This window comes from Struthio camelus, chromosome 5 (assembly GCF_040807025.1).
Source record: "Struthio camelus isolate bStrCam1 chromosome 5, bStrCam1.hap1, whole genome shotgun sequence".
NCBI lineage: Eukaryota > Metazoa > Chordata > Aves > Struthioniformes > Struthionidae > Struthio > Struthio camelus.
The window spans coordinates 74,599,786-74,624,506 of NC_090946.1; the positions used below are offsets into that span (position 1 = coordinate 74,599,786).

Consider the following 24,721-nt stretch of genomic DNA (forward strand, 5'->3'; position numbering starts at 1 on the left):
GTTTCTAGCACTTTCGAGTGCTTGATTGTGACTTGTCCGGTTATTTCACTGATTACCGCACGAGCAGGAGTGCTAAACAAACACCACGTCCCCACAAACACACCGCCGCGCGAGCGGAGGGGCCGGCGCCGCCTCCTTCGCGCGGGGGGGAGGCGGCGGAGGCACGTTTTGTCCAACACCGCCTCCGTACGCCAGGGGAATCGGGAACCCTATCAGCGATGCCGGCCCTCGAAGCCCTTGGCCGCCCTGGCACCAGCAGGCGGAGCGGCTGCGGATTCGGGCAGCAACGGCCCCGTCTCGAGGGGCGGCGATGCCCGGCAGGGCAGGACCGGGGCCGGCGGGATGGTGCCGCCTCCGTTTCATTTTCGGGGGCGTTAAGTAATAGGAAAATCTGCTCGAGTTTTCCAAGCCGCTCTTTACAGCTCCAGGGGAACAGGGTTAAACACAGCCTGCGTTTACATTGCGACACCCAGAGCTACATGCTGATGGACACCAGCGAGAAAAATAGAGGGTTTTTTTTTTTTTTTTTTTTTTTTTTTGCTATTTGCCGCATGCAAAACGGCGTTGCTCAGCACAGTCAGGCTCGCACCACGCTGAGCCCAGGCAGTTGCAGCCCCGGAGATCTCCAGGGCGCAATCACGTTGTTCAGCGGTGGCACAGCACCTCGTCCATCCCCATCCTGGCACCGACATGTCTGAGCCTATTAAAACATCAGCCTTTTAGAGAAGGCTTTTTCATGATATCACTGTTTAGTGACTAATGCCACCAGATTTGAGAGTAGCTTAGGGCCTCTGGATATTTTATAAATAGGACGATAAACAACAATAATAAACGAGGTCCAGGTACTTGCAACGTGTTGGTGACATGTCTTCTGCCATCTAATAGCAAACCTGACAATTACGTGACATTCAAGTTTTTTTTCTCATTTCTTGCTCTCTTTAAATTTTCTTTGGCCTATCACTGTATCTCAAAGATGTATCATAAGACTAGAGAGATGGTAAGGGTTGTTTTTAAAAATATGGACTAATCAGCGGACCTCAGACAAAAGACACAGATCGCATGGGGATGGCTGGAAAGACCAGATGAGAATTTTGTATGCTGCAGTCAATATTCATTACAAGCAAAGGGGGACGCTATTTTTTTCTGAAATGTTTGCTCTCCATGGACATATGTGTTGTAGCATGTGAAAAGGATGCGTCTAAAATGCAGATGTGATTGAAAGGTTCCAGTAGCAGCACCTTTTCCTGCCTGGACTTGGCAGATGTATTTCAGGTTTGTTCTAATCACAATCTTTGAAAAGAGCCCTGATGAAAGAAGTGGTATCTGAATTGCTCAGGTTATATCTTTACAAATATGAATCACCTACTGTTTGAAACAGTTCAAACGCTTTCCCCCACATTTTCAAACATTCCTAATTACTTATAAAAATCACCATAGGAATTAACAGCTAAGAAGAAAAAGGATGAAGACACTTTTATTTTTAATATTGAAAAGCAAAATACCCGATACAACATTGTTTTATGTCCTTTTATTATATTACATCATTGCCACTTACGTGGAAAATTCCCAGATTCTGAAACGAAACCCAAAACTCTTTTGATTCTGTTTGTTTGAGAATTACAAATATCCTGAGCTGAAAATAGCTGCCGCATGAGAGAGTATTAGGAAACGTATCACTGCTCATTCACTCAGTTCTTAATCTTCCCTGAGCACCTGGTAATGTCCATGGGTGGAGACAGGGTACAGGGCTAGATGGACATCTGGTCTGTCACTGGTTTTTGCTCTAAGTGGAAATGTCAGAATGTGGAAATATCTAAAATTGTGTGGAATAAATCATTATTTATTCAGATGTCCTGAGGCAGGGAGATGGGCCACATTAGCACTGAGGGTTTCTTGCTCCCATGGATAAGAACATTATCAGGCTTGATCTTAGGGTAATGGTCCCTGACTCCCTATTTTCAAGTCCCATATCCTTACTCGGAGATCTCAATATCCTAGGAAGTAGAAAGGCTGTGATCAGAGAATGAACATCAAGGAGACTGGCCCTGAGAACCAAAGACCTGACTTTAGATGCTCTTCTGTGTCACAAACAGATCTAATGCCACAAATTCTTACTCACAAAAGCTTTTCTGCAGGGCTTGTCCACATGTAGACATGTAGTTGCTAGAGAAATGGCTGGTGGAAGGCAGACCTGGGTGTAGTTTCCCTTGGAGGATAAAGGCTTCAGAGCCACCGCAGTTCCCGGGTTTTTTGCAGGTGTCTGCAAATTGTCATACAAAGTCTTTTAGTTTGTGCAGAAATGCCAAAGATCTGCCCAGCTCACATGGCTGTCCTGATGGTTCAGAAGAGAAGCACAAAATGCATCAAAAATAGTTACTCAGGCCACAGCGCTGGGGCAGGGGCAAAGCCAGAGAAGGAAGAACTAGCTGATGCTAGTGCACGAGACCCACAAAAACGTGTTATGGTGCGGTGGAGGAAATGTTTGAGGGTCATCCACGGTTTGTTAGAAGTTGCAGACAACAGTGTGATGGCAGAGCTGACTAGCAGAAACCTACAGCTCAAGTTGGACTGTTTGAGACACTGAATATGAAGCAGTTTGGGTCAGATTTTGGTGAGTCTGGCACTGCCCTTGGCCCTTCCCCCCTAAACGCACCTCCTCCTGGGAAGGGACAGTACATTACAGAGGGACAGGCACAGTGCCTTGGCATGGGTGACAGTTATCTGCATTTTCAAACTGTCCAGCTCAGAGGAAGACATGCAGCCAGGGCAGGACTTGCTGGCACCGAGTGTGTGATTTGCACAGTGATTTTGCAGCCACGGGCTGGGTGTGACAACGCGCTCTCCCTGTGACGGCCAGGCAGCCTGCTGTTCAAGACAAAGGCTGCTGGTGCGTTGTGGCATAGCCAATGCAGCGCTGGCTGACCTGTCTCCTCCAGTGGTGGTCTGATGAGTCCTAACTAAATGCAGGTACCAAGATTCAAAAAGCACTTCTAGACAGACTAATCTTTGAAAGGCATATTTAGTCAGATGAATCACACCCTGAATGCCTGTCACCCACCTAGCTGTGTCAAAGTCTTAATAAGTGCAATGTGAATGTATATGTTGTGAAGTACTGATTTCAGATTACGGTTCCAGTGGGGGAGACAACATCTGACCAGGGGAAAACTCTCAGCATCACACAGAGAACCTAATTAGAAATGGAGACATTTTGTCCATTTGTAATTTTGGAACGAAGAGTATCAACAAAGAAGTGCCATTTTAGAAAGTTTCTTTTCTTCCCCTCAAATTACCGCATTAAGCAGCAGAAAAGCTTTTGACTATATACACACACACTCATTAGCCTGACACTGAACAGATCAAAAGGTATTGTGTAATAACTTTGATGGAATCAAATAGATACTTTGGCAACTACAACCTGGAATAAAAGACATTAATGCCTGTACCATACGTACATTATTTATTATTCATATTCATTATTTATTATTCATAAGGACCTATTACATTCAAGGACCTTAAAGGCCTCAACAGCAATCAGGACACATTGTGTGAGACACTGGAAAGATGCACAGGAGCTCAGACCCAGCCCTAAAATACCTTCCAATGTAAATACACAAGACAGACAAAATTAATTTTCGTTTCATGATAACTCAGCCCTTGACTCATCCACAGACCAGGCACAGTTCAACGCAAATGTGTCTGAACTTTCATAAAAGCTGTCCGACTCCCATGGACTGAGACTGCTCTTTCTCCAATGACTTTCCAATGAGTTTTCCTCCATAACTGTCAGTAGGATAACAGCAAGTGCCAGTTTTAAAGGCCTTTTTTAAAATTTATACATGTATTTCAAACTGCCGCAATTTCAAATCAGCCACTGGATACAATTACTTCCAGCTGATTTGTGCTAAATTTATTTCAGTTGCTATGTGAAAGGTTGCACATTCCCAGTACTTGTCTCCTGAAAATACATAGTACTTCAGTAGTCCTACAAACATATATAATGTAGTCATGTTAATTAATATTAACTGAGTGAATAACATGAACAAGCACATAACTAAATTGCCAGACTTGATTCTCTCTCATTCATGCTATTAACAGTTTCATATGACAGTCTACATCCGAACTATGTCAATAGAATATAAAATATACGTTCTAATTAGACTACTTACTGACTCAAACTGTGTTGCTCAGTACATCTGTGCAGGCTGCATAGGCTTCAATGTAAACTGCACAAATGACAATAAAACCTCTCAATAAATCTTCTGATCACTAGATTTCAAAAAGCTTTACCTGAGGAGCAAGTCCTATTCTTTTCATTTTAGCAGTAAAGAAACTGAGATGCACAACACCTCAAAGAAAGGACTTCTACCAGTCATCTCCTAATCAAATGAAAAGAATTTTGGCCTCTCAAGTCCCGCTCTAGAGGACAGTTTGATTTAATTAATCAAGGATTATCCAGAAAACAGAAACGTATGTGTTCCAGTGGTAGTCCCCATGCTTCGTCCCTGTATCCCCATCACTGCTGCTCGGCACTACAGCAGGAATACGCTCTAATACATACTCTTAGAGCTGCTCTATTGTCAGAATGACATATTAGCAGAACAGTTTACAAATGTGTTTCTGTCTGCTTATGAAATAAAGGTCTGCATGTTCAAAAATGCAAACATTTTCTGTATAGGAGCTATGCATGACAGAGAAAGCTCATTCCTGAAAGCTGTGCAGAATGCAGGTACATAGTTAGGATATCTGACTATTAAGGTCTGCTGGCCAAAAAAGAACCCCAAGCCAAAAACCAACCAACCAACCAACCATAAAAGCCCTCAGCTATGAGAACTAAAGGGAATAAGCAGCTGCCAGTATCTATAGACCATAGGGACAGGCCTGTGTAGCAGCTGCACTGAGGCTCTGAGCATCTCTGCAGAAAAGTGGTAGAGCAGTGCCACAAAAAGGGGCGCTTCTAACACTGGACACATTTACTTAGGTTTTGTGTGGGAAACATCTGCCTCCCAGAGACAAATCCCGTCAGGATTTTATTTCTAATTTCGCTTCAAAGATTTGGAAAGATTTCGTTTGTGATAATTTGGGTTGATTAACGCAGGCAGACTTGCAGTGCAGTTTTCTGTACACATAGAACGAGTGGGAAAGCTTTCCTCAAAATTACGGTGCTTTGATTTTATTGTTTTGGTAGCTTAGGTGCTATGTTGTTTTGGAACCACACAAAGCCAAAAATGACACCTGGTGTCTTTGGGAGATTCTCATCAAAAGCAAACTTCATGGAGTCTTCTAAAGGTATTTCTACAGCTTCTATCAGCTCTCCTTCTTCAGACTGGCCACCTCCTTCACCGGTTTTCATCTGGTCTGTTACTTCTGCATAAAATAAGGTGTGCCTAGAACCTGTCACACCAACTCCAGATCTGGAAAAAAGTAGAGAGAAAACTTTGTTTTAGATAAAAAGAAGTCAGCAAGGAACTAGGAATGCAAACTTGGATCCTCAACTTTTGTCCCCTATAGAATGCCAAAATATATGCCATTACCCTGTTAATTTATAGGTTCAGAACCTATAAATGCAATTTTGTTAACACAGAAACTGATCACAACTTTCATGCAGAAATATCAACATCTTTTGAAGACACTTCCATTTGAAATGGATCCATCTTCAGATATATTCTGCAGCTCTGGAAAAATGTTAGTTTGAGAGGAGGTAAAAATAATAGTCTTTGAACTGGTGAACAGTTCTGTGTATACTGAAGTCAACAGACACTTTTCCAGCTGATCTCAATGAGATCCAGATCACATCATGATCTACAGAGATCTGCAAACAACAAAATGAAACTCCACTGTGTATTTGTATCCTGCTTTTGCTTGCTCGTTTTTACACAAATATTTAGATTTTTGATTCTTAAGAGGATTACGTCCATTCACAGCTGGAGTCATGGACTGTATAGGTCCGAGAATAGAAAGGCAGCCTGAGAGTCTTTCTCTATCCTTCCTGAACTTTAGCCTTGACCCAAATGGACCACTCTAAGCACACACGTATCTGAAGTAATTCAGTCTCCCAGCTAGATTTGCTACAGTGGATTTAGCTGAGGATATTTTAAATTACGTAGCCTTTCTTCAGCTAGACTGCTTGCTGCGTATTGTACTTATTTGTTAATCCTCTATTTCCTTAGAACTATTTCATTTAGATATTTTAAAATAAGGGATAAGTACATAATCCACTCAGTCCTTCTAAGAAAACATTCACATTGCAATAGCAACTTCCTTTTTTCACATAATTACAAGTGGCTTTTCATATTGAGTGAAGCCTGATCCAAAGTTCACTGAAGCTATGTATCAGGAAAGCTGAAAAATTAGTCTCTATATTATTATACATACATAGGATTCTAAGATTTGTAGCATCATTAGGATCTTAAGGTATATATTCATGCTTACCCTATCACTAGATAACTCTCTCAGTTACTGCAACATAAATCACACCTTATTCACATGCCATTCATCCTTTGTCCCTCAATTTTTAAAGAACGTCTGACGTTATTTTGGTTGGGCAACTAATACCGGTTATGGAAGCTGCTTTTCTATTTCAACATACGCTCTTTTTTAAACGCAGAATAGGGAGTGAACAAGTGAATTCTTTTCCGAAAAATACTACTGATATGTTCTGTGACTTTGGGCAGGTCATTTCACTCCCCTGCGATCATTCCTGTATCTGTAAGAAAAGTGCTAGAGAAACTTATGCACCTTTGTCTGGCACTTCCAAGAGCTTATAATTAAGGCTATGCAATTTCCTTCATTCTGTGCTCATCACTAAATTTCAGTGTCTGTACTACTTTTTCATACATGCTTTTACCAACAAAACGTGACCTATTGGCATGCAGCAAGAGACTAGACTAACAGTTTTCCCTTTCTCTTCCACTCTCACCAAAGCACGTGACCTCCTTTCTCAGTCAAACTGATTTAGTATTTACTCTCCTGTTTTTGACAGCCACTGTCCTTAGGATTTGTATCCTATTATGGCGACCGTCAGAGAAGGTTTGTCAGTAAAAGAGCCATTCAGAGCAGATAGATAGTCATCCACAGACTATATGTGCCACTGGCACCAGATCAAATGCCTTCTCAGGACTCCCCTGTGCCACACTCCCTTTTTCCTTCTCTAATGGGAAGCTGCCTGGAAGAACAACGCTCTTCATCAGGCATGCTGCCACTCATCTCACCACAACTGAAGATCCAACCAGGAGACAACACAACACAAATATAGTATTTGAAAGCAGTAGGAGTTGCACACTGGGCCCACCATGCTGACTTAATCATTCTAATCTCATTATAAAAGTAAGGTAGAGACATTTTTCATCAAGTTGCTATCAGCAACCAGCTCTCAAAAGTTGGAATGCCATCTTTTAATGCTAATGTGCTATCAGTGCTCTTCCTTCTGTGAGGATGATGGCACACTTTACCATATTCCCTTGGTGTTTAAATATACTATATTTTCTCAGTATCATCAAGTAATAATGTATAACGTTAAAAAAAAAAACGACATGGGAAATGAAATACTGGTTAAGAGCAAACACTGCTGGCCATTTAAGCCCTAGTCACTCAGTGAATAACCTGCCCCCAGCTTATTCACCTTGCTCGCTGTCACTGACCACTGACCCATACGCTACCAACTCCTCGCTATCCTAGTTGTGTCCACTGGAAAGAACCTTACTGAGAGAAAGAGTTCATGATGGGACAGTACCTTATTTGTTCATTTTTTGTTTCCCCTTTTCCTTCTTCTTTTCTTGTTTGAGGAGGCAGAAACAGTTTTATTTTGCCTTATCAACTAGAGATCCAGATCTGTTTTTCTCTATCTATAGTAATACTTGTTCTTTGATTGTTGCATTTTTAGCAATTACAAAAGAATAGGACAGCTGGCATTCAGGGTTTTTTTTTTTTTTAATTAATAAGAAATAAAACCAAACATTAATCTAGACTGTAAAATCTTCAAGACAGAAAATGCAGCTTGTTAACCTCCATAGGCACCATGAAAAAACACAGCACTATTCATAATATATTTAATACTATGTCATTTCTGATTAGTGTCCAATCTCAGTTTCCTCTTGTGTGCTCCACCTCTTGCAATCGGTGTAAAGGATTTTTAGTTTTTACTAACAATCCTGGAAGTTTGTTTCGTACTGAATGTCGCCCAAGAAATAACAAAAAGAAAAATCGATCAGCTGAGTTGCAGAATGCATTCCTTTGCTTTCTGATCTGCTTCTCACAGTAATTTAACTGGTACAGAGCTATAGTTGGAGAATAAAAGTGCTCTGAAATTCACTATACATGTCACCTTGATATTATCTAAAGGTTATAAACAAAAAACATATAATCTTTATTTTAAAAGCCCTCCTATAAAACCTTTTGAGCTTGATAATCTACAGCATAATCTCCTCCTATACCACTCATGTCCTTTTACTTATGAAATAGCTGCAGCTGTGGAAATCACATGAGTCCACTCTCCATGCATCTTTTCTTGTGAGTAAAAGAAAATTGCTTCCTGAGGTGCTGCACCATAAGAGATTCAGTTTCTTGCCACTGTAGCTCAAAAAGAATACAGCAATTTCAGTACGCTATTATTTCATTATATTATTTACTCATAGCATATTTCCACTAAATCAGTACTTGTTTCCTTCTGAATTCAATACATCAAGAGTGGATGATCAATACACTTGAAAAGACAAAAGTGCTGGACAACCATAGCTTTCCTTTGTTACGTTGCCCAAAGTTGCCCCCAGTTTAAGCAGCATTCCTCTACATATACTGGTATGTAATTTGTCACAGAAATCAATGGAAAATTTGCAACAATACGTATTTGAGGCTGGATATGGCCACATGTTCATTTTGTTCATTCTTTCTTATTTGATTATTTAACTTATCTTTTTCTGGTGTAACTTTGCTGTCGGTTGTTCATTAAAAACTAGTAAAAACTTCCAAACTAGCATTAAGTAAGATCAAAGGGTACAGCTACTAATTTTCATGTTATTCTCGTTTACTTTTCCCACTCCAAAACAGCACATTTAATATTTCTAAGATTACCTATAATCCCCTTGCTATTTAGATGGCTGACTTTGGAGACTATTATGTTACATTATTTATATATATATTGACTGGTTTTACTGTGTTACTGCAAGTCGATTACAATGGTTTCAGTAAGAGGTTGACAGAGAGAGGAATGTACTTTACTTCATAAAATGGATCTATTTCGTATATCTTTTTTATGTGATAATTCTTTGTCTAAATGCTCTGGTTTATTTTGTTAGTTCATCGTTTTCACATGGATCCATGATGAATGCCGTTTACTAAATTTTCCAATATTCTCCAATATTGCCTGCTGTTGTCTTTTGCAACTTTTTTAGGCTTAGATATTCTTGTATTCTGCATGTCCTTAGCAAACCATCAAAAAACGAACACTACTGACATTCCGTTTGTCACCGTACCTTTCATCGTACCTTTCATTTTTACAGAAATCCAAGTGAGCAGGTTTGTTGCTTTGAAGCAGTTCTGAGTCTCCATCTGGTTGAAGTAATAAAGTGTTTTAACACACGCCCTTTGAAAATACGTACAGCTTTTAGTGATGTGATTTTGGGTACTGGGGCAGGAGGAAGAAGAGAGTAAAGAGGGAGAAGGCGGCTGGTTTGGTAAAGAAGCAACAGGCTGCCTTTATGTTTTCCGTACATTTTCAGGCTTATGTGTCACTAACAACCTGCCACCCTTTTGCACAAATATCTGCACTTTCTGTGTATGATGTTTAAAGACTGTTGATGTGCCTTTATTAATGGATATATTCTTTTTGCTACCTTCTTCCTCCATACCCAGTCTGTGAAATATTTTTCCTTTCCCTAGTATTTTACAGTACAAATAAAGAGCTTTTGCCATGAACCCAAATGAGTCACTTATTAACAGATTACAACGATATTCATTAGCTTTGCATCTGGGGAAATCACAGGGGTCAGCGCACCAGTAATGGAAGCGATGAGTTTCACCCTGGGAAAACTACCTTCCCGACAAAGGTGTCTCCCCTTGCTAGCACACGAGAGGCTAGATTTGAGCGAGGGCCAGCAGGGTCTGAACTCGCAGCACCAGCCCACACTGACAGCTAGGGTTTCAGGTCTCACTCCACAGGTTTAGCACCGTGTTGCCCAAACCAGGCATGTCACGGCTCACACTGATCCAGACCTGCTAAGCCTGGCTTGACCTAGCTGATTGTTCTAGATATATTTTGATATGTCTGCACAGTGTTTGACTCTTACACACCACTGTGGGACAAATGCAAATGATCTATAGAAAACACAGCTCTGATGTCCTGCATCTCTATCATGAGGATCAGTTTCCTCCTGAGAAGTATATAGTTGCTTCAAGTGACAGCTACATGGCTGACAAATACTCTTTGTCAACTCTTTAGGGCATAAGCTAACAGACCCTGCAACTTCAACAAAAAGAGTCTTTCAAGACCAGAAGTCTTCTAGCCTTTTTTCAGAGACAATTAGAAACCTCTATTACTTTTGACAACAAGTCTATGAATGTAAACGTGCCAAAGTAAGGATATGGAAGTGTTAGGGTTTTCATCACAACAGTAACTTAAGTTTAACACATCCTAACAAGATCGTATGCTGCATTCCTATATCGCATTTTACATAAAACACTCAAATACTGTCATCAGTTCGTGGTATGACTTTCAAAGCTGCGGGCAATACATTTGCAGGTGATAGCTCAGTGGAGATGCAGTCTCTGCCGATTATTGCCAAGTGCTTCCCTTCCCCTCCCACCCAGGGGTGGGAACAGACTGACTACTACACTAAGGTTCTACTTAGTGTATTTTCTGTCTACTTCCCTCTTAGACTAGGGAAAACATCAGAGGCAGACAGTTACTCCAATCTGCTTTTGAAGCCCTGCAATAATAGTTATCACAAAACTCTTCCTTTTTATTAAATGTATGAGGAATTATGTAGCACATGCAACAGGGATGACAAAATGAGACTTTTTGCTATTTGATATCTAAATCCCTAATTATAAAGCCACATATACATAAATATTTTTGATTACAAGTGGTAACAGAATCTTATTGCTTTTAAAAAATAATTGTTTAGTAGCGCCTAAAAGCCACAGCTGAGATTAAGTCCACCTTGTGTGCCTGCCTATGCTCAGCAATGGCAAGCTTCTGCTTTGAACAATATATATGTGTGTGCGCGCGTGTGTGTGTGCGTGTGTGCGCGCGCACATTTGTAAGCAGGGTCACGTTCGAAGCATGTACTCAAGATTGGTTTAACTCTCTCCTCATGTCTAGATTCTCATCTATGCAAACATATTATTATAATCAGTATTTTAATTTGAAGGAATGGACAAAATGCTATTAAAAAATAAAGAATATTTTCTAATTTACTGCTCTGCTGAAACATGGGGAATGCTTTATGAAAAACAAATATAAACTGACTTATCACTGAGAAGACAATCACAAGTTTAACTCAGATTTCTGATACACAGCAATTAAAAGTTAAATTTCTCATCTTTTCCTAATATTTAATAAATATAAGATATATAAACAATCAACATTTAGCTGCTCATATCAACACAGAAATATGGTTTTTGATTGTAATCCAGCATAGTTAATGTGAAATTCCTAAATGAAATATATCCATTTACAAAACAAATCACTAGCTGCTTTGGGAATATAGTGAATATATAATACATGTTTATAAATAAATGCAACAGAAATCTCTGCTATTTGTGCTGAAATCAAGATCTATTCAGGCATGCAGCATGTAAACTGATGAACAATGACATGCAGTTCCTATTGTCACTTCTTAGGACCTTTGTACAGTTCTGACACTACAAACAGCAGGTGCAGGGAAAAAAAAGCACAGAAGTAATTAACATAAAATTATATTATATTATGCCATCATCCAACAGGTGTACTAGCAGGTGATCTTTCTAATTATAATGCACTCCAACATTTTCAAGGCCATTATTCTTTCTACATAATAACCTGTGAATACAAACCATTTTTACCTCATTGCAAAGCGGCTAATAGCCATAGCACAGTAATTGCAACATCCACTATTAACTCTATGAATACTCTTCTTTGTTGTATATTTTTTGGAAAAATTTCAAATGTAGGAAGATTAAAGTACCTGTGTTAATAGTTAGGCCCTTAAACTAATCCATCTGATTTTTTTAGAGCAGGGCTTAGAACCTGCAGCTCCTACTGTATCCAATTCGTACTCATCCCTTCATTACAACCTCTGACAGAAAAGCAGGATGGAACAAGGGGAAAGGAAGTTGAATCACAAACTGTAATCTTTATCCTGACACTTCGATGCATTACTGAAGTCCAAATCTTTTTATTAATATTCAAGAAGACCAAGCATTTCAAGAAAATGGTGTAAATTGCAATAACAATGATAATAGTTACATATTTACTAGTAACAGCAACATATTTCCCTGCCTCCCTATTGTAAAGAAACAAGTCTCAAGGAAGATAGCTGGAAGTATTTCAGCCTAAGAAACTAACTTATACTGCTGAATACTATATAGGATTCAAACTGAAACTGTTAGGATACCATAACAGAAAAAAAAAAACTGTTTATATCTGATTTATGAGTAAGTCTAAAGACTTGTTCGTTTACAAAATTTCACATTTAGGAACCTAAAACTGGAGGAACCTCACAGATTTATTTTAGGGCTGTTAAAAATCAACAGTTTCATCAACAATCATTTTCATGAAGGATCAGTTTATGATTATACTACTGGAGTATCAGCTGCATTTTATTAGTGATCTGCATAGTTCCTTTAGATACATCTCACCTACCATCCCAACCATCTATGCCATTTTTGAATGAAGCCATACATACAGTTGACTAGAACTCAACACAGCAGTGGGAGACAAAACTTTCATAATGGAAAATGAAACCTCCAAAAGTAGATCAGCTGATGACAAAACAGAAAACAGGTAGCAGGTTACTTACCCATGCGCTAAAAACCAAAGTAGCAATTTGTGTAGCTATGCTCAGAAGGGGAAACTCACCACACAGAGTGAACACAGTACAGATTTTTTTCAAAATGATTACTGCCTCCATCTACACAGCAAAACGAACCACTCTCATTTAAACCTAACTTCTGGGTAGCAGTATTCCATAATAGGCACAGATATCTATTCTTCAGTACCTGATGCCTCTGACCTCCTCCAGTCAAGCCACTCTTTAAATGTTTGTCTTTCTCCTGATGTGCCCCCAGTCCCAGTCTCCTTCACTCAGCCACTCCACACTGCCCTCTTGTTGCTGGAACAACTTGTTTCTAAGACTTTTGCCTAGCTAGTGTCAATTCCCCAATGCCTGGCTCCTGATTCCTCCTCAACTTCAGTTACTCTGTGGATTACTCAGGGTAAGACTGGGACCTCCTTAATTTAGTGTCCAGCTTCTAGCTGATCAGCATCATGTTACAGGAGCTTTGACAGAGCTTAAGAATACATTAGCAGTATTGTAATTATCCTTTTCTGAGCAACTGAGAACCATAATATCCCCCACTCCGCCCCCCCCCCCCAAAAAAAAAAAAAAAACAAACTTAAAAACCCACCACTGCAGGCCCCATTATTATCAGGAAAAAAATGCTATCTTCAGATTACCTCCAGTCTTTACTGGCACCTACTCCTTGTCAACAGAGTGAAGTTAAGCTTAAACACAGTCTAGTACTTTCCTCATTTCCAGAGTTTCAGCTCTGCTGGGACTTTTAAGTGCTCCAGTGTTGCCCTTAGGATATTTTTTCAGCATTACTACTTTATACCATCCATGGACCTGAATTAGATGATTAGATTCACCTGATATCTGAATTCCAACGGACCAACAAGATGAACCATGTACCTCTAAATAATACAGTACCTTGCTTCAGCTAGTGAATGCAAGATTTTTTAAAGGGTATGCTTCTCCACACTGATGAACCTATACTTGCCAAGTTTTTCATGTTTTCATGCTTTTGCTCTGCAGCATTGCTCCATTTCGTCTTCTTATTTCTATTTGAGAATCTTCTATTCCATTTTTACCCCGGTCTAAACTCTCTCTACACATTGTTTTTGCCCTCTCCTCCTCAATCCATTAGCTACAGAATCATATTTACCTTCATAGCTGAAACCAATTCTCCCTTTACATTTCATGTGTCTTCTCCTTTTCATATCCTTCCATCAGCTCTAGCTCAAGTCCTGCTTTTATTCAATGCAAATAATTTCCTTCTCATTACCACAATTCCAGAAAGGATGTTATTAGGAATACAAGATAACTTCCTGCTTTCAGACTGAAGGGTGCATTGACACAGAAAGCCTTGCTGGTATGTAAGTCTTCTTGATGTGCATGCAACTCTGAGTTTTTATCTATAAATATGTAACAGTGTTAACTCAATAATTATAAATTATACAAACATTTTTCATGTGGCCTTCTTTGCATCAAGAAAGGAACAATAGCTAACAGAGATACGTCAACAATACATAATGTGCAGTCAAACTAATTTCAGCTTTAACAGGACAAAAGGTCTTGTGGATAGGGGACGCAAAACAAATAATAGCACTTGAATTTATTAAGGATTTGGACTCTATCCAGTATTTCATTTCATTAAGAAGTTAGGAAAACATGATATAGTTAGAAAGGAAACTATGAAATGGGTGCAAAACTAGTATGACAACAGTATTCGTGGGGTGGTAACAAGGTCAAATTGGAGATACACATCAAACAGGATTCCACTGGGGACCATCCTGGATTCAATATAATTCAGCATTTTGTTTTAGGATTTGCATGTTGAGATAGAGACTGCAGATGGTAAAGCTGGGATAGAATATTTACAAGAAGTTAGAGATCAATATTAGAAGTCAAAATCTTCCCAATAACTTGGCAAAATAGTCTGAAAAGTAGATGCAATTCAGTGAAGACAAGTTCAAATCTTTCTGCTTTAGGCAGGAATAACAAACAGCACGAATGCAGAGAGGAGGGGAATGACAATGCAGCAGTTCTGCTGAAAATAATTTTGAGATCGGGGAGGCATTGTATACCATAACTCAACAACAAAAAAAGTAAAAACAAGGTAAAAAAGGTAAACATCATACTACAGCATGTACACAAAATCATCTGTAAGACTAAGGAAACAATGCTTCCACTCCATCTGATACTGGTACAGTACCAGATAGCTAAATCAGCTAAAATACTGCATTCCACTTTGGGGACTATGTTTCTAAGAAAGATGCAGACCACATGAAGAGAAGGGTAGACGACAGCAGAAGAAATGATCAGATATCTAGAAAGCATAGTCTGAAGAGAAAGCCTGAATCAACTAAAATAGTTTTGCATAGGCAAAAATAAAGCCAAGAAGACACATGTTCAAACAAATATGTAGCAGGTAAACAGCAGTACTTCATCTCTACTGTGAACAGGGTAATAGGTCATGGACTTAAAAGTGAAGAACAGGAAATTTAGACAAGATACGAGAAAAAATTTGCTTAAGGTAAAGATAGGTACACACTTGAAACAGAATGCTTGGAGAGGTTATAAAATGAACAGATTTTAGAGAGCGCACAGGACATGCATTTATCAGAAACATTTCAGATCCTCCTGAGCCTTCATTTTGGAAGAGGAGTTATCTAGATGAGATCCTCTCAAAATGCCTTCCATTTCTGTTTTCTAAGGCTTCTCTCAGACCTGATACTGAATGGATCAATAGATAATATAAAGCAATTATTATATGGGTCATTGAGATGACAGATCATAATAGAATTACATAATGTACTGCAATTACTAACAGATTGCATATGCATTAATGTCACCTTTTATGTCAATGCATTGTATGACAGTCAAGGTATAAATGATTTGGGAAAACCTATTACTATCACAAAAAACGTTCTTAGCAAACCATAGCAAGACAAACCATTTCCCCTTTCTTTGCATCAAATACTCAAGGACCTGACAGATCTGCAACGACACAGTCAATAGCAAGACCATAAACTTTAGAACCAAATTCACTTGGTAATATAGAACATAGCAAGTCCAACAGGAAGCCATCTAAATACAGTATTTGGGTAAAAAAGCGCCTGTATCCATTCCATGCCAAAACTGAATATTTATACATAGATGGGTGTGTGGGGGGGTGTGTGTGTGTGTGTGTGTGTGTGTGTGTGCATGCACATGTATTTGTATGCTACAGTCCATCAGTGTCACATAACAAACAAAATGCTATGGATAGCTTCTGTTCATAAACCTAGAAAGCACTTTTTCTTTCAGTAGAACAAACCCTTAATCTAGTTTCAAGGAGTTGTAAGAGACAGCTCCTGTGATTCACCTCCCCCCCCTCCCCGAAGCATTGCTTGTTAATCCAGCAGGAAATAACATTTGCCAGGATTGACAGCTGTGGATTTGTATTCAATTCCCAAATTAAAAGCCAATGACAGGGCCCAGTTCAACAGAGATGTAAAGCAAAATAAAGAAAGTAAAAAACCTGCAGCTTTCTCTGTAAAATTAATACATATGTATGGAATAATACTACTACAGGGTGGGAAGGAGTTATAATGGGATTAAAGCTGTGTGAAAAATTTATCTTGATTTTTGTAATGATTGACATTCTATATTTTTCCTCTTTCATAGCAGGTTGTCCCCTTACCCCTAACCTGTTTCAATACATGTTAACATCTATTTCAGCAGATTTTTTAAGACCCTGGAATAAATGGCATGTTAAAACCTTCACAGTCAAACCGCAAACTCCCTACAATAATTACTGTCCAATTAACAAAATTGAATAGTTTATTGCCCTGATACTACAAAGAGATCTAATGGTGCAAACTGTCATGCTGCTGCAGAGCTCTGTCAATGGAAAATCAGAGTCCATCTTGGGCAGCTTCTCTTGTTAATCAGAATAATAACAATCAGAGATGGAAAAAGCCTGATACAGTAAAGCAGCACAGCTTCTGACAAAACATTTTCTAATACCATAACTAACTCTGCTCTTAAGAGCTCTATGAACTTTTTCTAACGCAGTTCAGACTCTAATAGTCTTTGAAACAAATCACAATAGTCTAATTCTTATTTGGAATTCCTTCCCACAATCATGAGTTGAGATGTAATTTGCTACATCTTTGTAAATACTCCTCTCACTTTCTGAAAATTACACCTTTCATATACTTCCATATGTCCTTTGCTTCTCCAACATGACTTAAAGAGGGAACATTAATTTATATTCAAGCCACTTCAGAAATCTATCCTTGGAACAATAAAGTGAGGAGTGTTAACTTACTGCTATTTACCTGTAAGAGGTGATCCTCCTTAGCTCTGTAACAGGAACACAATAGCCACACTCTTCTAAGACTTCTTCACATGCTATTTCTTCTAAAGAAAGGTCTGGTTTGTCTACAATGCCAGCACAGAGTTCATAGGTCACTCCTACTACAGCAGGTAAAGGATCTTCTAGACGACAGAAGTTCTCCTTGTCCTGATTCTGGAAGACTTGAGGACAATGCCTTTCTACTTCGCACATGTAAACAGCTTAAAAAAAAACACAAAAGGAAAAGAAACTATGGGTTTTTTTCCTGACTATACTCACAGTAAATGGAAAAAAAGACAGATCATGAGTTTTGCCTGGGAATTTATAACCATCAGAGCATCTGAGAGTGGCAAGGAAGTCAGCTATGTTGTCTATTAAAATTATGACACACTGAAATTGGAATTTTAGAAAACAAGGGTTTTCTTGCCATTTCTGCAGAATTATCCTTTAAACATTATTTCTACTTACATCATTTGGGATTAGTTCATGCACATTGCAAAAAAAAAAAAAAAAAAAAAAAAAAGAAAGGAAGTTCGTTCATAAGTCTACACCCATCCCAGAAGCTCCAAACAGCTTCCATTTGCTGGGCAATATGGATATCAGGATTTAATTTAAACTATGCAGTTATTTTGCAGGAAAACTGGGTTGTACATTATGTACCATGTGCACAATGATGAGTCTTTCAGCCTGTCAACTCAGCTGTTATTTAGAAAGGGTATGAAAAGAATGTATGTTTGTTTGAAAAAAAATCCTCTTTTGAACATATAGTTCTTTGCACAGATTCCTGTGTGGAATTTGAAAAAGACTTTTTGAATTAATCTACAAACAGCTGCCACTGTAATGCAGTCCTAAATAAAGTGCAATCGACATATTTTAGTCCATATTTAAGCAAAACCTATCACTAATGTCAATGGAAGTTTTGCCTGAGTTAGACCTGAAGATTTCATTTAAATGCACAATGAATCACTATTGACAATTCTAGATCATTACAACTTTAATTTACAGGTATAATTCCATCTGTTTCTTCTTTGAAATTTCCTCATGTCTATTCTTGCTTTTAATGAAAAGTTACTGTAGTTACCAGAGAGTGTTATAAAACACTAAGAATAAAAACTATCTTATAATCTAAGATTATTCTTACCAGATTAAAATATTTTACATGCATACTTTATATGTGCATAACATGGTTTTCAAATGAGCTTATTTTCTATTTTCCATTCCAAACCTTATAGAACTGGTATATAAAAGAGCTTGAGTTTAAAGAAGAATTTTCTTCTTCAAGTTATTGGATTTTATCCATCATTTCTTTAGGGCCAGGGCCAGGGCCCGAAAGAAGTGTGGCAGCATAAAGGTAAACTGGCCTACTCTTAAGCACTTGGTCTCTAGGGAAGAATCTGTATCCCAAAATCTGGTGCCTAGGCTCCTGCTACAATGATTGTTGAGATACCTCAGAAATGTAGTGTTAGAAGATCAGCACACTGACTGCTGCTTAGAGCTGGCTAAAAAGAAACACAAAGTGCAGAAGTGCATCCAAAAAACTGTCCACAACTTAAAACTTTTAAAGCTATTGCCAGCAGATACATCTGGATGCTTAAGATGCAAACACTTAAGGAAAGGAGTCTGCATTTCTTATTTGAAAGGCTCACAGTTTTCTTTTAAAATGTGTTAAGGAGGAACAAAAATATTTCACGAAATATTTCAAAATATATCAAAAGTCTGAGGGACAGTTCCTTGGACGGTGTATATTGTCATAATTCTAAAAAAACTTATAAAAGCTGTTATAATTACCATAAATGACAACTAGCTTCAGGATCTCTCCTTGCTAAGCCAAATAAAAGACTCTTAAGAGTTTATTGGTTCATCAGTATTAACATCCCTCTACGAGTGAATAAAAAGGGGAGTAACATATGCATCCCAGTAAAGGACTTAGGCACCAAAAGAGGATGTAGGTAGACGGTAGGCACTGAAGCATGAAACTGTGATTAAAGTAACTCTCTGTTCAAAGCCTGCTGAATCCCTGAAACCCATCCTGTCATTCCAGCTGGCACCTGCCACTCTACTTGTCTCTCAGCACAACTGGGCTCCCTATAGATCAAACCCTGCCTTCCCAGAAGGACACAATCCAGCAATCCTGTTCAGAGCATACCCTGGCATACACCTACACTCAAAGCACACTACTTAGCTTCTCAAGAAAAGAAAAGGTACCAGCCATTTCTGTCCAACAATTAGAATTTTCACCGAGGAATCAGAATATAAATTCACTGACTCTCACCAGGCTGGGGAAGGTTCACACTCACAGAGTTCATGAATTAGGAAAACCTAGAAAACCAAGCTGCACGCTAGTATCGGGGAACAGAAGGGTCCCCCACACCTCTCCTGAAACTGCAAAAATTGAATGCAAGAGTGATGAGCCAGAGGAGATAAAAGTAATGGACGGAATATGAGTCTGTGGCATATTGGCTACAGCACGCTCTTCAGATGGAAACCTGTGACTCTCTTCCTTCTCCCAGAACTATTTCTGTTGTCAGCTTACTTCAAATGCATAAACAGTTTTGAGAGCAGACACTAGAAACAAGAATTCATCTCCCAGCAGAAAAATCCACCCCTAGACATGTGCCTGACTGCTCTCTTGTCTTCCACGGCTTATGCTACTTTGGTTAGAAACGGCCACTTCATCACAGGGCAATCTCTTTCATCATTAGATGTACACCAGTGATGAGCAGCAGTGCAACGAGGACTCAGACAACCATGTAGGGCTCATTAAGAATCCTGATTAATTACCCAAGAGCCACTCCGCTATAAGGAATCACAGAGCAGAGACTCCAGTAGAACTGATGTACACGAACGTCCTTCTGCATAGCTGAGACAAAGGTAAGACAGAATTAGTCAAATCAGATGATAACTGTTATTCAAAGCAGCCTTTTCAGGTGGTTCTCACAGAGCGACTCATTTGCTCTCCCTGAAGACAAGGCGACAACAGTATGGACTTGGAGAGGTAACTGGGATCTAGCTGACTGGGGAACACACTAGTTTCTGTTTAAACTTTTGATTTCTCTTTGATTGCACCACTGTTTAGTACCTCCTGAAACAAAACACGGCTTAAGACTCAAATCTTTGATGCTGTTTATTTTGAGTCAATGAAAAAGCAAACACCACAATCCACTGAATGGCCATTATATTTATAGTGAAAAAAATAGGGTAAATGTTTATAGGTACCAAAGCTAGCCTTCCCCAGGAAAATGTTATTCAATTATATTTGAAAATGTGTGCTCAAAAATTGATTACCAAAATGAGCACTGCCCAGGACCTAGGCTACTAAGTCATGTGTGAGAATCTGGTATGGAAACTACTGAGATATGCACATGTAATTTTTCATTCTCTGGCTGCTCTTTCCAAATGTATGATTTTATTATCATTCAAGATAACCTAAGTCCACAGTGCCACCACAAAGCATGGTTCTATCTTCTGCCTCACCCCACATGTACGCTTCTGCCATCCTTTCAAGCCAGCACAGACTTTCTATGACCTGTCGGATCAGCTGGCTAACCTGCATAAAAAATCATCTGTTTCAGCCACATCAGACCTCTGCTGTGGCTGCACAAGGGCTTGCACTGTCAAAGCAGATGGTATGGAAACATATGTACGACGAGAGACTGCTGCCTTCAGAAGCAGCACAGACTTAAATGGGTAAAAATTGACCACAAAACCACACCCTGAGGAAAGGCAAGCACATAATGTCAACAACCACACGTGCTGGGGACATGCCTGGTGACTGAGCTGAAGCTGTTTGCTCACAAATGAAGAGCTGTGTTATTGTCTTCCTGGTGGGATCCTGATAAAAGCGAAGAACAAGAAAAGTCTCAGCTTTAATTTTTGGTCTGTGGAAACACCAAGCAAACAATAACCAGGTAATGGAAATACAGTTACAGCAATATGAGTAATGTACGGGCATGGTTGCAATCACTGAGCTGTTATGCGACATCTGACTGACCACTAGTCCCTAAAGCCAGCCTTCTGAACAGTTCCAGCCTCTTTTGAGGCAGAGTCCTCTAGCAGGTTTGGCACTTCCATGGACATGATATAACGGACGTGTTTGTTTTACTGTAAGACCTATATCCCATGTTTTGCATTCTTCCACCCCCTCCCCATAATCTAAGCGTATGTCCTTAACAGAAAAAATAATAATGGTTATTTTTACAGGTTTTCATTCATACGTTTGTCTTTGGTTTTCATAAAGAAAAGTTTACATCGTACACTGCTTTGTGTCCTCACAACACCGGGGAGTATTTCACAGTCCAGTATTAATCAATATATATAATACATGTGTGTGTGAAAGCCTCTGCAGTTAACCGCCTAAGACTGCCTCAAAGAGAGCAAAAGCTATACAAGCCATTTTATTTGGCTGGCAAATAAAAATGTATTATCAATAAATAGATAAACAAACTCTTTCTCCCTACAATAGGCAACATAGTGCTGCATGGGAAACATGAACTATCTATGCAACAGTGCTGCACAACACTAAACAGCCTGTCAATCATTACTGGTAAGGACAGCATGACACTACCCTAGACAGTTTCTAATAAAGTCTACCACAAACAGTCTTGAAATGGTCTCTTAGCAACAGTCAGTGAAATATCTGGTAATTTTTTAAATTAACATGCAGAAGATACATATTTCATGTTTAACCTCAAAAAGTAAATAATACTGTGAATCAAAATAACAGATACAAAAAGTTAAAAAAAATCTTAAATTCATAATCTACGGTAAAACAAAACTCTCCATGGACTGATGAAATCAAATATACGTGGTCCTGAGCTTTTCTTATTTAAATTCCCAAGTATATAATGCACAATAATACATAAACTACTTTTTTTTTTTTTTTTTTTAAAGAAGACTATTGTGCTTGGGTGCATAAGCTGCCCACTGAATACTAGATACGTCAAGATGAAACTTCAAATACAAGCATGCTCATTATAGACCTGTTTGCAATTTCATCAAAAAGAGGGCAATGACTAACCCCAAAAGCAGAACATGAGGCTACCCTGGTCATTTGTTTCATCTGTAATGGAAATTTCCTTAGTTAGAAATTCTGGCCTACTGAAAAGAGTGGGCTATAGCACAAAGAAAGAGAATATGGAACAAAGATTTTGTCACCACGGATGCACCAACTTTTAACTGCTAAACCCTTAATAGCTTGCTTCACTAGAGAGCAAAAGTAAATCTAAAAAAGAGGATTACCTGGGCGGAACTGCTTCACCACAACAAAGCACTGCCGAGAAGTATTAAAGATCAGGATTGACACACTAAGGGAGAAGATAAAAAACAAAGATCAATGCTTTATGAAGGATTAATGCAGCACTATTAAACTTACATCTTGTGAATTTTATTTTAACTACATAAATACATAGGAGATTTATTACTAAAGCCACAGTGCAACAAGATACTTGTCCAAAATCCATCAAGAGTAATAGGCAATCGGCCATGTTGCCAAAGTCTAAGAGAACTCATCTAAAATTGAGTCACTTTTTTCTCTTTCCATGCAAACAAAGTAATCCAACAATCAATTCCTTTGCCCCAAAAGAAAAAAAATCCACACCAACTCTATGGACATGGACAGTAATAAAATGAAAAAAACCGTTAAAATAAAAATATTTTCTTCCCTCATACCAGTTTCAGATTAGGACAGTCAAACTCTTAGGCACAATCTAGTCCCAATCGCAACCAGAGACTTCCTTGTGCATAAGCACAGAGCATCTCCTATTCATGGCCAACTCCTGAGCTTGAGCCTTAAAACAGACACTATCCAAGTCTAAATCTGTACACATTCATATTAGAAGCAGTTTTACCTGCTATCACATCTTGTGGCTTAAAAATCACATTTTAATCTTTCTCCCATCCCCCTGGCTGTTTGAGAGGCATGTCATAGGAAAACCTGACAGTAGTCAAAGATGCTCAAAAACCGCAGAGTTCTCATTTTCCCCACTCTCTCTTTCAGTTAAATTATTCCTCGATTTTACTTGGTTAAAAAAAAAAAAAAAAGGCTGAAAAAAGTCTGTCTCCTAGGCTGGCATCCTATAAAAACCCACAAAACAAGCGTAGATCATGCTTATTACCACGGTAGCATTCTCTCATTTGTTATGCCTCACTGTATGCAGTCGGAAAGTTCATTCATTATTCTATGAATTCTACAACAGATTAGACTAACAATCGCATATTTGCAGAGTTCAGTCAAACTCTCAACTTTCTTTGTAAGAGAGATGTATATTTATTTTCACTATTTGATTTAATTATAAAGTCTCACAGGCTGCCAGAGAAACTGCTATTTGATGATTATTAAAAATAATATTAATGTTTATTGTAATATATAAAGACCAAAACAGAAGGGAGAAGTCCAGATGTTAACATTTATATTCATAGTTGCTATTCTCAAAGACCCATACTGCATACTAACAGCTTCCTGCCCCAGGAGATATCATTTGAAGGCAATTTTAAAGCAAAGGTTTTAGCCTTCAGAGATATTGGAGGTGAATATTCATTCTATTTACATATACAGAGGTTCTTTCTGATGAGTAGAGTATCTGGGAGTTGCAGTGTGGGTTGTGAGCTCAAATTAAATCAGAGCCTAAAATGTGTTTCAGGTTACTTAAGTATTAATCTTTGATCCTTTTCAATTTTTTTTTCTATATGTAACTGTTGCGTTCCCCAAAGTGGTAACGTCTGAGGGCAGACAAAGCACTAAAAATAAGGTGAAAAGGAATTACTGCTACTGAATTTTTTTTATTATTATTTTAAATTTAACTGTAGATAATAAATAAAATACCTGAAATCAGAGATAGCAGCAGTTGAAAGCTAAAGTTACAGGGATTGGCAGCAACTTCCTGAAGGACACACATGCCTTTCACCTTTCTTTATGCCTGTCGCTCCAGGCCTAGTCTTTCCTTTGGCTTGCCTTCTTCAGCATGTCTCATTAAATAACTCATACCAACTCATTAAAAATGTCTCAGCTATTAGACATTATTTTTTCCTAGGAGTCAATCACTTGAGATTCGTATGGAACAGATGGGAAAATTAAAAACAATCTGTCAGAATTAAGGAACAAGATCAAATTAAGCTGGAAAGGAGTAGCAGCAAGTTATTACAATTGTCTGCTTCTCACACCATCTTGAGATGAGAGGGTACAGAAATGACACAAATCTGTGGAACTTTCTATTTAATTTCTTCTAATTTTCTGAGAGACTGGCAAACAATTTTGAGCATAAATTTACATTTTTTAACAAGGGACAACACGCACGTTCTAATACTTCCTATCAGAACTGGAGAGTCACAGAGAAGAAACTTCAAATTTAAACCCTCTTAAGATGAGTGTTAGGCTACAAATGCAATGTGGTATTTTTTTATTCTGCAAAAA

The 24,721-nt window shown here is 38.6% G+C and overlaps 1 protein-coding gene across 2 annotated transcripts in view; it reads right to left on the reverse strand.

The window, feature by feature from the left end:
* Window positions 1–3,440: 3,440 nt before the first annotated feature.
* NUDT14 (nudix hydrolase 14) overlaps window positions 3,441–24,721 on the reverse strand; it is a 63,227-nt gene continuing 41,946 nt past the window's right edge. For both annotated transcript variants that reach the window (XM_068947301.1, XM_068947303.1), the window contains exons 3-5: window positions 22,552–22,616; window positions 17,297–17,534; window positions 3,441–5,411 (exon numbers count right to left, since the gene is read on the reverse strand). In XM_068947301.1, coding sequence (XP_068803402.1) covers window positions 5,171–5,411; window positions 17,297–17,534; window positions 22,552–22,616 — 544 coding nt within the window. In that variant the 3' untranslated portion in view covers window positions 3,441–5,170. The remainder of the gene's footprint in view (window positions 5,412–17,296; window positions 17,535–22,551; window positions 22,617–24,721) is intronic.